At 50.1% G+C, this 14251-nt stretch overlaps 5 protein-coding genes across 5 annotated transcripts; 2 read left to right on the forward strand and 3 right to left on the reverse strand.

The window, feature by feature from the left end:
* Positions 1 to 2874: 2874 nt before the first annotated feature.
* Positions 2875 to 4164, reverse strand: BBA_03466 (FAD binding domain protein; the record flags this gene model as incomplete). Its single annotated transcript, XM_008598563.1, has 1 exon — positions 2875 to 4164. The coding sequence occupies one exon, from the start codon at positions 4162 to 4164 to the stop codon at positions 2875 to 2877; it is 1290 nt and encodes a 429-aa protein (XP_008596785.1).
* A 319-nt stretch (positions 4165 to 4483) lies between these two features.
* On the reverse strand, positions 4484 to 6701 carry BBA_03467 (C6 zinc finger domain protein; the record flags this gene model as incomplete). The annotated part of the gene is made up of 2 exons (XM_008598564.1): positions 4484 to 6127; positions 6192 to 6701. 2 exons carry the CDS (start codon positions 6699 to 6701, stop codon positions 4484 to 4486), a joined length of 2154 nt encoding a protein of 717 aa, XP_008596786.1.
* A 1188-nt stretch (positions 6702 to 7889) lies between these two features.
* BBA_03468 (uncharacterized protein) lies at positions 7890 to 8433 on the reverse strand (the record flags this gene model as incomplete). Its single annotated transcript, XM_008598565.1, has 2 exons — positions 7890 to 8309; positions 8362 to 8433. 2 exons carry the CDS (start codon positions 8431 to 8433, stop codon positions 7890 to 7892), a joined length of 492 nt encoding a protein of 163 aa, XP_008596787.1.
* A 1919-nt stretch (positions 8434 to 10352) lies between these two features.
* BBA_03469 (uncharacterized protein) lies at positions 10353 to 11318 on the forward strand (the record flags this gene model as incomplete). Its single annotated transcript, XM_008598566.1, has 1 exon — positions 10353 to 11318. One exon carries the CDS (start codon positions 10353 to 10355, stop codon positions 11316 to 11318), a length of 966 nt encoding a protein of 321 aa, XP_008596788.1.
* A 2236-nt stretch (positions 11319 to 13554) lies between these two features.
* Positions 13555 to 14250, forward strand: BBA_03470 (extracellular protein; the record flags this gene model as incomplete). The annotated part of the gene is made up of 1 exon (XM_008598567.1): positions 13555 to 14250. One exon carries the CDS (start codon positions 13555 to 13557, stop codon positions 14248 to 14250), a length of 696 nt encoding a protein of 231 aa, XP_008596789.1.
* Position 14251: the final 1 nt, after the last annotated feature.

The following is a 14251-nucleotide window of genomic DNA, read 5'->3' on the forward strand; positions in this document are numbered from 1 at the left end:
CGCCCCGGACGGTGTAGCTGACTCCGCTCTGGCTAAGAGTTGGGGTCACGGCACAGCCAGCTCTTCGTTTAGCTTCTTCGTTGCATGCCTCCTGAGTTACAGAAGGGTTTGCAAGGAAGAAGTTTTCAATTTGGAACTGGGAAAGAGCGGATATATTTGGTATCATGGCGTGTAACGTCAAATGTCCTGCATGTACGGATTAGTCTCAGGGCAGTTTTCTGGGGGGAGGGGCAATAAGATGGCGAATGCTCATAGAGGAATTGTATGTGTTGGTTGAAACGTACCCAATGCTTGACGGAAGGAGCCCAGTTAGTCGATTGAGTCACGTGTGTCTATCTCATCTTATGCAGCCTGAATTTATGTCCATCCTTTTGTCGACGCGGAGTGATTATCAGGTCACAAGAGCAATGGCTGCGCCTGGCAAGCCCGCAGCCGTCACCACCTGTCTAGCTTCACCTCAACAAATGGCACTGCGTAACACTAGCAGGAAGATGATCTAGGCCGAGCTGGAAGTCGAAAAGGGCGAGAGTGAATGCCAAATGTCGATCAAAAGGAGTCAAGAATCTTATTTTTGTAATTACAACTTTCCATACACGGTGAGAGCGCAACGGTGGTTGGCTTGGAGGGTGGCCCCCGGGGAGCTATCGCGGAAGAGCGCGAGGCCGCAATAGAAGGCCTGGCGGCGAAATTGGCGGATACTGGACACGGTTTCGAACTTTTCGAGACGGTGTAAATTTAAATTTGGAATGTGCGTGCCAAGTGCGTTTCGTTGACCTGCTTTCGATTGTCTTGCGGAAAGACTTACTTGATATACTTTTTAACAGGTTGCTCGTGAGTTGGCATGTGGACGAGGCTAGCAAAAGAAAAATGAAAATGCACTTTGTTGCCCATTTAACTTTATAAGCTTGTATACTGAGCCGCAAGATACAGCACTTATAACACGCTTTCTTTTCTTTCTTTCTTTTCTCCCACCCAGTGTCAATCATACGAGGGAAAAGAAGCTTGTGAAACCCGCAAGATTAACGCAGACTCACCAAGGCACCACCAAACAGAGTCCCAGACTGGCTTGGCAGTTGCATTTAAACCAGCACGGAATCTATGGCTGCATTAAGAGATAGACGGAGGCTTAGTATGGTCACTTGACACCAGAAGGGGGGGGCAGCCGCAGTAGGGAAGGTATTGACGTTATATTAGAATCGTAGACTAAAAAGTGATAAAGATAATAAAAAGGAACGCCTGGCGATTTTCACCTTCATTACGGCCAAGTCCGCCCGACCCACCCTGCTTGACGAACCACTCCCAGACGGAGAAAAAAGAAAAAAAAAAAGCTTGACCCGCAAGGCCATATCTTTGACGACAGAGGGACTCGAACCCTCGAGACTCTCGTCAGTCGAATAAAACCCATCAAATGGGCAAGATGCAAAATCTTGAACCGACCGCCATAACCACTCGGCCATGTCGCCATTGTCCTTAACAATCTCAAAACAATTAGTGTCTATAAAGCACGCAAGGGGGGTGACAAAAAAGCTGGCCCATTCTCGCAGGCGTCCGCATCTTACTTAAACGAAAGGTGCATAGAATAGAAAATAATAGAATGAGTTTTTAAAAAGGAAAGGGGTTTTGAATAAAACGTATAAGAGATAATTTAGGCACTAAAATTTAATTTCGTCCTCGTTTTCACTAGATAGGCTTTTTCTAGGGTTTATTACGAATTATTCAAATACAGGCAGCTAACCTTCAGTACTCTCATTATAGTCCTTTTTTTTTGTCACCAGCGTGGCAAGCAAGGATTAATTGTAGCTAGGATGCTCGGCCATGTCGCCATTGTCCTTAACAATCTTAAAACAATTAGTGTCTATAAAGTACGCAAGGGGTGACAAAAAAACTAGCCCAGTATCGCAGGCGTCCGCATTATACTTCACGAGAGGTGCATAGAATAGAAAGTAATAGAAAATATTAAAAAATAAAAATTAGATAATGAAAGGTATAAGAGATAATTTAAGCACTAAGATTTAATTTAGTCTTCATTTTATCTAGATAGGCATTTTCTAGGGTTTATTTAGAATTATTTAAATACAGGCAGCTAACCTTCAGTACTCTCATTATAGGCTAATCTTTTTGTCACGCGCGTGTCAAGCAAGGCTTGTAGCTAGGATGCTCGGCCATGTCGCCATTGTTCTTGACAAATTCAAATCAATTAGTATCTATACAGCAGGTTATGATTCTAACCAAGATGCGCAGCGGCAACTAGGTCATGTCGTCATTGTCTTTTACACATCTAAAACAATTAGTATCTATAATGCAAACCATGATTCTAGCTAGGATGCGCAGCGGCAACTAGGTCATGTCGTCGTCGCGAGAGGCGGCAATTTGGTCTGCAGATTTGAAATAATCACAATATATATAGCGGTCATGTCGCCGCTGCCATATACGGCTGTGTTTGTTTTGCGAGTGGAGGCTAGGTAGACGGTCGAGTCGAAGCCCCCATTCTCGCACATGGGGATAGGCGTGCAGACAATGCCCCGACTTCCCCAGAAACGAGCAGCATTTTGCAAGAATAATTATAATGCATGGTATGAGAAGCCCAGGTCAATGAGACCCCAGTAGTTAGAGTATAATAGGCATAAGAGTCCGGTTCATACCAAAACCCCCGATCATTCAATTATACTGGCGAGGTGGACATACCGATGTAGATAATGTCTGCAGTCGCATGCATCATGTGTGACTTTTCCCATCTCGTATAAGGTTTATGAGGAGAGTGACTAGTTGTACATAGCTAGAATACAGTACCCTTTTTCTTCTTTCTCGGATGAGGGGAATTTGCATGTCTTTACAATCCAGGACTCAACGACGGACACTTTGTCAAACAAGTACTCAAACCTTCTCAATAAGTGATTTGTACTGTGGTAGGTCCCAGTTCTTTACAGACTCCTTCATCAACGAGCTGGACGACAGACGAATGCCGAGAAACGTCATTGCTCTCAGGCAAAAGTTCAACACGGAAATCCCAAACGCCGATGAAGGCATCAATAACTTGGTGAACATGGACTCCTCGCCAACGCCGTCTTGGACCTGATCCATAAAAGCCCGAAACCGCGCGTCGTACGCCGCCAGCGCATCCTGCAGTGTAGAATGCGTCGGAGCTTCGTCGTCGCCGCCGCCGCCGCCGCCTAGCCGGCTCAGCTCCCCCGCGAGCACGTACGCCCCGACAATGCCGCACGTCGTCCCCATGCCCGTCAGCACCGAGGGGCAGTACGCCGCGTCGCCGACGAGCACGACGCGACCCTTGTGCCACGCGTCTAGCTTGACGAGCCCGATGCGCTCGCAGTAAAAGTCATCAGACGCCTCGAGGCCGTCAACGAGCTCCGGCACGCGCCATCCGGCGCCGCGGTAGCTCTCGTAAAAGGCCGCCTTTTCTTGCTGTGTGTCGCCGCGGCGCGCCGTCTGGATACCAGAGGAGGCGTCGGAGCTGCACGCCATGTACACCTGCAGGAAGCGCGGGTCGCTGCGGCGTGTCATGACGCTGCGCCGGCGAGAGGCTAGGTAGACGGTCGAGTCGAAGCCCTCGTTGTCGCGCATGGGGATAGGCGTGGTAAAGTAGCCGGCGTACATGCCGGGGAGCAGGTGCAAGGCCGGGTCAGGCGAGGCGGTGCTACCGAGCATCATGCGTCGTGTGCGTGACCACTGCCCATCACCGCCAACGATGAGATTAAACGTTTCAACCTGGCCATCGGAGAACGTGACAATCACATCGTCTTGGTTCTCCTGCAACTCTTTGATAGTCATGTCAAACATGTACTTGACTTTGCCACGTTTCAATGACGCATCGTGAAAGAGTTGGCACAGGTCGCCGCGCATGATTTCGTACTCGCTAGTAAAATTCTGCTTGCCTGTTCCAGAGGTATTTGCAGCCAGGTAGGCGAGACGTCTGCCCGCACTGTCGACAAACTGCAGGCCTTGCTCAGGAGCGGCCTTTTCCTTAAAGGCGGCGTCGAGACCCATCAGGCGCAAGACCTCGATACCGTGGCCGCGGAGGTCAAGTTGAAGGCCATTGGTTCGGAGAGAGGGGAAGCGCTCTACGACAGTGACGTCAAAGTCAAGCTTGGAGAGCCAAAAGGCTAGGGCAGTGCCGGATATGCCTGCGCCGCTGATGAGGACTTTCATGGCTATGGGTGTTGTGGTGTGTAGAACAAAAGCCAAAGTGGCGAGCACAGCAAGAGAAGATCAAAAGAAGAGAGTGCTGTCATTATCTGAACTCAATTTAACAGAGAAACCCGTCGATTTTATACTGGTTTTCTGGAGTTTGTTATGTCCGTCGCACGTACCTGGACCGCTCTCGGCCGAGAGGCGGAGACACTCAAGCACGATGGAGGCGGAGATAAGAATAGCGTCTGAGATGCTTTATGCGCGATGATGGTTATGAAATGTGATGAAAAAAAACAGTAGCCCGTCCAAGCACGAATATTGTCCGCAGGATGATGTTTTATGAGAACCCAGTGTCCGAAAAGAAGCAATCCATGCCAATATCCATACCCAGAAACCCCGCCTCAAACCCGCCAGACGGAAATCCAGCTTCCGTCGGCGTATTAGTCACAAACGAACCGAGACTATTCTCCAGAATACCATAACAATGTGTCAGCGCATCTCTTGCACTTTGTGCAATCTTCATTTCGCATGGATCTCCATTTTCCATGGCCTCTGTCATTGCCAGGACCATCGCCAGAAAAACGTAGCTCTTCACATTGGTCTCGCCGTTGCCGATGCGCCTCTCACATATCTCGAGCATATCAACCACGGACCTTTTCAGCGCATCGCGTACAGTCCGCGTGCGATGGAGCGTGCCGTCCGCCTGCTGCGTCTTGGTCTGGATGATGAGGTCCAGGCTGATGGCGGTGTTGGCGGACCGCAGCCCTTCACGAAACAGACCACCGGAAAAGTCGAGTAGACGGGAGAAGCGCACGTCGGGCTCTGGATTGATGAGCGCGAGGCTGGCCTCGGTGCAGGCCTTGAGGGAGTAGTGGAACGCGGGCGTCGTCCGAGCCTCGCAGGCAAAGGGGCTGTGCAGCGGCACGACGAAGCGGCGGAGGAGAAAATCGACCATGTTGCGCTGAAAGGGGCTTGTCTTGTCCGGAAAAGCTTGCAGTGCCAGTGTTGCTTTTCTTTGCGCGGTGCTGAGGGTTGTGCTCAGGTTCATTGCTTCCGGATAGGAGAGGTCTGTTTTGATGGCATTTAGATACCGCACGATTTTGATGCGTACGGGTAAAGCATGAGCGAGATGGCGTTGTAAAGTTGTGTCCGTATATACAGACTCGGGTTTCGGATGCAGGACTTGAATGTCTTGGTCAAAGTCGCAGTCGTCAATGTTGGATGGGGGCTCAGTGTCAAATTCGTCTGGCGAGATCCTTGGAGGCATCGCGGTGTCCAATGACCCCTGTATGAGAAGCTCCAGAATAGTGTACCACAGTCTACGCCGCAGCTCGCCTGTAAAGATTGACATGCTTTGAAAATGTTTTGGGTCATAGTGCAGGCCAAGCTGCATGGCACGATGCAGAAGCGACCCAAGCGACATCCACACTAGGTCACCACCTACTGAGTAAATTTGTCTCGCGACAACAAGCAGGCAGTATAATTGCAGACCCCCCATCTCCAGGCGGTCTTTTTCCAGAGGTCCCGCCAGCCACGTCTGTGCGGCATATATCCATTGATGAATCTGGGCAATACTTGGGACAGTCGTGGAAGCTTGGCTGCGATCCTGCAGGCTAGATCCGATGGCAACGACCATTAATATCAGCAGGCGTGTCTCCATAGTGGCACTTTCTTGATTCTTCCAGTACTGATCGTATATTTTCCAAAAAGAAGGGATGTGCAAGATCCTGATGGTGGTCTCGAAATACGCAAAGTACTCCGTCGCCATAACATCAGCAACTTCACGGCTAGGAGGTATCAAGTCATACCCTTGCATGCCAAACAGTCGACTCGGGCGCCAAATCTTGGAAGAGCGCGCAAGCCGCTTGCACTTTTGCAGCATCTCAGCCGCGTCGACAAGCACGGCCTTGGCATCCAAAGGTAGATCAGAGTCTTGCCGGGGGCCCAGAGTTTCCATGTAGCAGGTGAAGATTGGCCCAAACTGTACATGGTAGTGTCAGCTTTCGGCATTGCTCGGCGGGATAGTGCATGGGAATGCGGCATACCTCTTGACCGGCTCCCATCCAGTGACTCCATCGCAGTATACGAGTCTTGTCCAAGACAATCTGCGAATCATGAGCAGCAGATTTCCGGGCAAATATGCGATCATCCCGCTGCGGAAGCTGCGAGATGAAGCTGGGTTTCCGAGTCTCTGGTGCCTTTTCCGAGCTGTTTGTCGCAGCCGGACCGGGCTGTGATGCTGGTGGGCTTTGTAGTAATGTAGGGGGTACCGGCGTTGTCTCGTGATGGACAGGGCCGTCGCCAAAGGAATCTGGCGTATTACTCCCGGACGAGAAAATGACAGAGCGCCAGTTATTTGAACGCGGCTCTTCAGCTGGTTTTGACGCTTGCCACAGCTGGGGCGATGGGGGCGCCTGGTAGTTGCAGGCCTGCTGCGTCTCTTTGCAATGCTGGCACGGGTGTTCTCGGTTGCACTTGATTTTGCGGCGGCGGCAGGCCATGCACGACAAGACCCGTCGCCGCCGTCGACGGACCTCGCTCAGAGGCTGCTGCATGTCTCGATGTATAGCCAATCTCGGCGGACACGAGTTTTTGTGGTGATGCAGGGCCCGATAGCGTGTCGTGCGAGCGCCAAGTTGACAGAGGGCTATCTCCGTCTCGGAGTAAGGGGGGCTCCGCCCGAGCGGATTTATGCGCATTGTTCCTGGCACAGGCTTAACTCCGGCTGACGAGATGTCGCCTACGCCGTAAGACGGGATATTGATTATGCCGAAAAGAAGAAGCAAAAATTCGGTTATAGAGATATGAAATATTACTAAACATTGTTTCCGAGATTTTTTCTCCTGCTATTTGCATGGCAATTCCAGCTAATAAACAAGCGCGGCTCGTATACGCCACACCTACACACGATTGGTACTGAAACACAGACTGCTCTTCTGTGCCGTAACAAGGACCAAATCAAGTCGAGTGAGCCCTTGATAACACATGTGCTACATGGCGGAAATATCCACGTATCCTGTCCCGTATGCTTGCCCGCCCTTCTTTTTTAGCGCGCATCACTTTGCAGCCCAATACGAAAACTGCTTTTTTACGGACTGCTGGAGATGCAGCCGCAGTCCAGCCTGACCGCTCGTCTCATATAGACGAATGCGATAGACTCGGAGAACTCAATCGGAGAAACCGACTCAGTGCATACTACGTCGAGTGTGGAATTGATAAGGTGCAGAAGAGCGATCCAAGTACCCTACAGTATCGGCACTTCTACATCGTTTCTCAACGCAAGTGGCAAGATGCACACATTCTTGTCCAATATGGCAAAGTAGGTCAAGTCGAACTGCCTGGATTGTCATGTTTCTTTACTACCGACGATCCATGGTTCAACGGTTCAGCAGAACATGCTAAATGGCAGTGGGGGGTCGTCTAGCGCCTGCTCTTGCTGGAAAAAGAACCGAGAAAATGCTCGACAATATTTGCAGGATCCCTCATGAGTACTTCAAAAGGAAAGCCAACATAAAGAAATGCGCACTCTTTTCGCGATGGTGTTCCCTTGCTGTTTTCGATCAGTGGGTTCAGGTATCGCAACTTATCAACCTGGATAATTGAGTTAGCACGACGGTGCTCTAAAAAAGGCGAGAAACAGATTTGAAAAAAAAAAAAAGAAAAAAAAGAAAAAAAAAACCCTCGGGACTTTATTTGATTCTTACCTAGAATCTCTCACCTAGCAAATACCACAGGCCGGACTGTTACTGCCGGGTCGCCCGCCTCTGTCTCCTCTCTTCAATGAGTCCCTTGTACTTGTCGGCTGCGACTAGTGCCTCATCCTGTCTACCCAAGTTTGTCAGGCAAACTACACGGTAGCCATGGAATTCTGGCGCAAGGTCATCAAACAAACCGTTGCAGTTTGCTATGACACGAATCGCATGGTCGGCCTCGCGCAGCACGCGGTCGAAGGCGTCCTCGGCAGCATATAGCGGGATCATGGTATTGCAAATCGCAATTTGGTCTCTGGCCCAGTCCATGTAAATCTCTGGATAGAGCTCCAAGACGCGATCCATATCAAGCTCGATATCCATGCTGCCTTCTGCATGGGGGGGAAATCCAGACTGAACAAGGGCTAAATAGACTCGACGGGTTGCTGTTTCCAGTCTCTGGTGGCGATTGGGCTGTCTTTATATAGTGTGGTAAGACTCATGACACACTGCGTGATGCGCTTACAATGAGTGGATCACTGAAGCTCTTTGCAGTCACGGATGTCTCAGCTTTATGTTCAACAAAGACGTGGTTCATGGTCACACGTACGTACGTCTCTATGAAGGTGGTCTTTGTAGCGGAGCGAGTGCTCCTCGTGTATCTCGTGAAGATGAACCAGAGTCAAAAGTTGACTACTGTCGAGTTATAGTACATATGATTTTGACAAATATGGTATATTTTGATGACATTGCACTGTTTAGAGAGCTCATATGCATCCCGCGAACTGCCATGATTGTCTCTGCGCAGAGACGATGCTCCATACATGAGGGCTTCTAGACCTTATTGGGCACGAGCAAAACCATTCATTTCTTTCTTCATCATTGATTATCTACCATGCATTCTATTACATTGTCGAGTCCGCTTTTCCTTTGACCACATCATGTTTCTAAATGCACCTCTCAAACTTTTGTTGACGACGTTGATCGCATAATTCCTTGTGTTCACCGAGGGCCTGTCGCGCCTCTGACTGCCTGCCTGGACTGAACTAAGCTGCCTGTCTATCACAATAAGTGCCGCTACCCTCCTTAGTTGTAGCACGCCTTGAGTCTCGAGTGGACTAAAGATGGCCATTAGCCTAAGCCAGCAACTCTAGCCAACCTCGACGATCAAAGTAATGCTTCATATTTCTCTTAAAGTCTTTCAGCAGAATTGGCAAAATGACTTGATCGATACCTCTCATGGTGCACAGTCTACAGGTTTACTGAAAAGGTTCGATATCGAAATGCCCATTGCGTCGGGGGCGAGTTCCGGATCTGTAACGGTGGTGCGAGCCATGTGGCTCTCCCTCGCCTGCTAATATCAGTAGCCCGAAAGTGAGTCAAAGTAATTTTCCATCAAAGATGAGTTTATATATAAATCAACAAAGGGTTCTAAAATGCAACATATGAATGCTAGTCTTTGGATTGTACATCCTTTGTCGGATGTTTGTGGATTAGTGAAACGCGGCCTGCAAAAGGAGGAAATGCGCAAACGCAATGTATGCGCGGCGCCGAGCATCTCATGTACGACGTATGCCCCTAAAAAGATTTTAACGGATGAGAGAATCACCCGTCAAATCTGCAGCAATTTGCAACGTGAGATGGCGGCCTCTAAGAATGCTAGGGAAGAGGTGAACCTATAGCCACGCTGGTGGGCTACTATAATTGCCCAGAACAGAGACCAGTTCGAGGGGGCTCAGTAGAGGGTGTTGTCGCCAACACTTGTTCTGTTTTGCTCCTTCCTCTATCGCTGGATAAAAGATCTTAGCTACGCAGTCGAGTTCCATTGTGCCTGGCCCCTTTTGCCGGTAATCCTGACTTGACATGGCCAGGTTTCCCCAATTTTTTTCAGCCTTAGCTTTCACGGCCATCATGGCATGAAAGTGTCACGAGTCTCTCGGTTTGCTTTTTGCACTACAACGCAGCGCATTCCGCTGCCCAGTGCGCCTGTACGCCTGTACGCCTGTCCTAGGTTTTGCAAAGGTACTCTTCGGTGTTTTCCAGCCACCCGCCGCCCCGATAGCCTACTAATTACTATGTTTTAGCGTCGCTAGTTGAGCTGAGACAAGGTAGATCGCAGAATGATTCATTGTGGAGGCATCCCAATTAGGCAATATGAGTCAACCAAAGACATGAGACTAAATTTTAGACTTTCTATCTTTCACATCCAATCAAATCGCAATTAGAGTGCCAGAATAAGGTATATATAGATTCAGGAGTGGCTTCCTCGAGTGTACAGAGTATTACCAACACATTTTGACTTTCATCGCTTAATTGGTTAGGCCTTCTCCCGTCGCCTAGCCCAGAGACTTACAGAAGCTACCACCTTCAACACCATCAAAATAATCGGAAGCGGAGCAACCGGCGACCAGCGAACCGCGACCATGGAAAGCAAAGCTCCCTCAATATGTAGGGTTTGTGACATATCCCTAGCTAGCCCAAGCATCTGGCGGCAGCATGCAAAGAGCGATTGGCAGTATGTTTCGCACCCTCTCGGCGAATGAGGATGCGAGCGAGATGTTAACTCACAGCCATGTTAGCGTGTACAATCTGCGGGTCAAGGTGGCAGAGCCTGGCACCATCATTACGCCTCCCTCATCATCTCCGCGCCGACAGATAAGCGCAGCCTCGAGCCACCGGAGCGAGTCGGACGACGATGTAGGCGATGCCTCTGACTACGAATCTGGGGACTTCGGTCGCAGTACCTCCGCCGCAGTGCATTTCGACCCTCATCAGTGTCTCTTTTGCAGCACAAGAAGCACCAGTTTATGCGACAGCTTACAGCACATGACAAAGACGCACAGCTTCACAATACCAAACCAAAAATACCTCACCGTCGACGTCGAGACGGTTGTCGCATATATGCATTTAGTCATTCATGGATACCGTGAATGCATCCAATGTGGATGCCGACGGCGGACAGTGGAAGGCATTCAGCACCACATGGCGGCGAAAGGGCACTGCCGCTTCGACATTGCCGCCGACATGGAAGAGTTCTACAATATCCCTTGTCAAAATTACACAGCCGACGCCGAGACTTTGCTTTTACCGTCTGGCAGATTTGTCAGAAATCCTACAAAGGCCTGTGGACCTTTACTCTCGCGGACGCCTCGCCCCTCGACAAGACGGCGGCGCATGGCGCTGACAGCACTGTCGAGCTCCAAGTCGGCACCCAGATCTCATTCCCCAGCTCATAGTAATAGCGACGCGCAACTGTCGTCGGATACCCAACTTTCACGGTTAGGCCAGGGAGATCAGCGAAATCTGGCGCACCTAAGAGACTACCAAGTTCGCTCGTTGATAACGACTGGCGCCAGGGCGGTTGACGGGGCGAGACGGGAAGCCAAGCATTCAGAGCTAAAGCTTTCCAAAGCTGGAAATGTGACACTGATGGGGACGTTTAGAGCCGACACGTCGAAGCGATTTAGGGGTCCTTGGGGTTAGGCCCGACGGAAGTGCGATTTTTGACATTTCAAATTGGTAAAAAATACATGGCATGAATCCTTACTTTGCCCACTAAATGCAAACCGCCGATGGTGACCATGTTACTTCAATCACAGTGGCAGATACCTAGTTCTTCAAGACTTGACACTTGACACTTGCCGCACGCTTGCAAGGATTTGGAGGTGGAATATTGCGCGCCGTGATGAGGAAATTGATCAACAGACCAGACTGTTTCATCTCTCCGTTGATGGAAGTCGGTTCATTTAGCTGGAACTGATCTTCATTATGCGGCTGTATCCCGGAGCTACAACTGTCAAGTGAGATCTTCAAATCAGGCTCTGGCCGTGGCGGTAGCTGTGGCCCAAATTCCCTTCACGAAGCTTAAATAATTGACATTCACGGCCTAATGATACGTTTCGCTTAATATTTCAGCATTCCAAGACATGAAGGCTCGTCTCAACCCTAGTGACAGCCCGTCTCACATTTGCGACCGTACTGCTGGGCTGGGCCGCAGGCCGTTCTATTGTGCCCTCGCCCCAATAGATGCAGTCTCTCCTGGCCGCCCGAGAAGCCTCACAACGACCGCTAGACTCGTTCGGAAAAGCACCACTCTCCATTGCCATTTGCCAGAGCTCATGAAAGGCTGGAAACTTTACACGCATCGAGCATCACGGCAGCGCGTGATCGCCGGTTTAGACTTTGTAACGCGATATTTGAGTGAGGAGTCGATCATTCAACTCATGAACCGAGTTGCCGGCGAAGACTACGGAATCGAGATGCCAAAGACTGGTGCACATGTGTTAAAATCCCTACTAGATGCTCACGGGAGCTCTGAGCTCGACGGCCCAAGTCTACTCGTTCTCAACTGCAACGAAGACTACGTGAGAATACACCTGGTCAAAATTGACCAGAAGACAATCTTCTCTGGACACATACGCAGAATACCGAGTCAGAGAATGGCGCGACATGCCGTAACAAGCCAACGCAACCAGCTTTTCGAACGGCAACGAGGACGGACGCCTGGATTTTCGTCGGGGTGAATAGCGCCGGCCATGGGATACCAGGCTACCTGCTCGAGGCTAGCTACCGTATTTTGCAGCGCTGGATCGCCAATCAGTGGCGTTGAGGCAGAAACCTGTTTGACTCATTTCCGTAAAGTACAGACACCTTTTTCAAGTCCATTTGTCACGAGCCTTGCTCTACAACATCCGCCACGCCACGTGGTTTGCAGACATCCCTTCCTGTGGCGAAGCGCCGACATCAGACCAAGCATGAAGTATTTGACAGTACAGCAACTGAGCATGAGCAAGGTAGCATTTCATAATGTTGTATCTACGCGGGCAACACTGCACGGGTTTCCGTGATTGATACTCAGTCGCGGCGCATAGTGCCCGGCCAGCATTGCTTCACACGCAGCCAGAAACTAATTGGAAGAATGTGATGAAAGACCACTTGATCAAATTCATGGTTTAGGAATTTTTTTTTCTTTTTTTTTTCTTTTTCTTTTTCACTTCAGATATATACATGTAGTATACGCTACGTTACCGCAACTTTAATATAAATCCCTGTCCTCCACGCTCTGGTGGCGTGGGGTACATGCCAGCCCATGTCTCGATGGCTTCCAATGACATGCCACCACCCAACCAGCGCCGGCCCCCATTAGGAAAGTAGACTATGTTAGTGGCGTGGCTTCATGTGGCAACTGTGACAGATTTTGAAATGACAGGCTGCGTGACCCTGTCTCCCCTCACTAGGTGGTGCATGACTGAGCAGTGGCAGAGTTGTAACGGGGAATAGATTGGAAATGGACGCGTGCTAAACTAATTAGCGAGTAACAACGAAGCCCTAGCAACTCGCACCTACATGATTATGGCAAATGACACCCAAATTCAATGTCTTTACAGAAAGTTGTGCACCAGTTTGTCCGAAATGGGAAGGTGGCTTTTAGTCTTGGTTTGATAGGCGATGGTTTCATACTCATGGTGCTCACTGCTGCAGCACTGTGTGAGCATTGGTCCTTTCATGTTACATTACCATGGCTTTACATTTTGGCCATGGTATGAACATGAAATTATCGATAGAGAACCGTTGACAAAATTCTTTTCGGCTATTATATAAACATTAATGTTGCCCCTAGAGACTAAACGCCATCGTCTCCAACTTAACTTTCCCAATCCAAAGCCCCCAACACAAAATCTCGAGACAAGAATCTTTTTTTTTTTTTTGCAACTTGAAAATGAAAGTCTTTAGCTCTCTCTTTGCCAGTCTTGGTCTGGCTTCCTTGGCCGCTGCCCACATGGAGATGAAGAGTCCTCCCCCCTTCCGCTCCAGCTTCAACCCCAACACGGGCTACGACATTGACTATGACATTCGCTCGCCTCTCAACTCAGACGGCAGCGACTTTCCATGCAAAGGCGATCTCGGCCTCATTGGTACCAAAAAGGGCGCGCCCGTCGCCACCTGGGCTCCCGGCGGCACCTACTCCTTTGTGATTACCGGCAACACACCGCACAAGGGTGGCAGCTGCCAGGCCTCGGTTTCCTTTGACAACGGCCGTACCTACAAGGTCGTGCACTCCTACATTGGCAACTGCCCCGTCAATGGCGACTCGAGCTACCAGTTCACGCTGCCCAACGACACGCCCTCTGGGCAGATGATTTTCGCCTGGAGCTGGTTCAACAACGAGGGCAACCGCGAAATGTACATGAACTGCGCCGTCATTACAGTCTCTGGAAAGTCCCGCCGCGACGCCTCCATCTCTCTCAACAGCCGCCCCAACATGTTTGTCGCCAATGTCGGCAACGGCGTCTGCACCTACGAGGGCACTGATGTTGAGTTTCCCGAGCCTGGCCCCAATGTGACCCGAAACTCGCGCCGCCCTCATGCTCCAGGTCGTGGCAGCTGCAGCAACTGGGGGGGCGATGGCCAGTGAG

This window comes from Beauveria bassiana (assembly GCF_000280675.1).
Source record: "Beauveria bassiana ARSEF 2860 unplaced genomic scaffold BBA_S00007, whole genome shotgun sequence".
NCBI classification, from domain to species: domain Eukaryota; kingdom Fungi; phylum Ascomycota; class Sordariomycetes; order Hypocreales; family Cordycipitaceae; genus Beauveria; species Beauveria bassiana.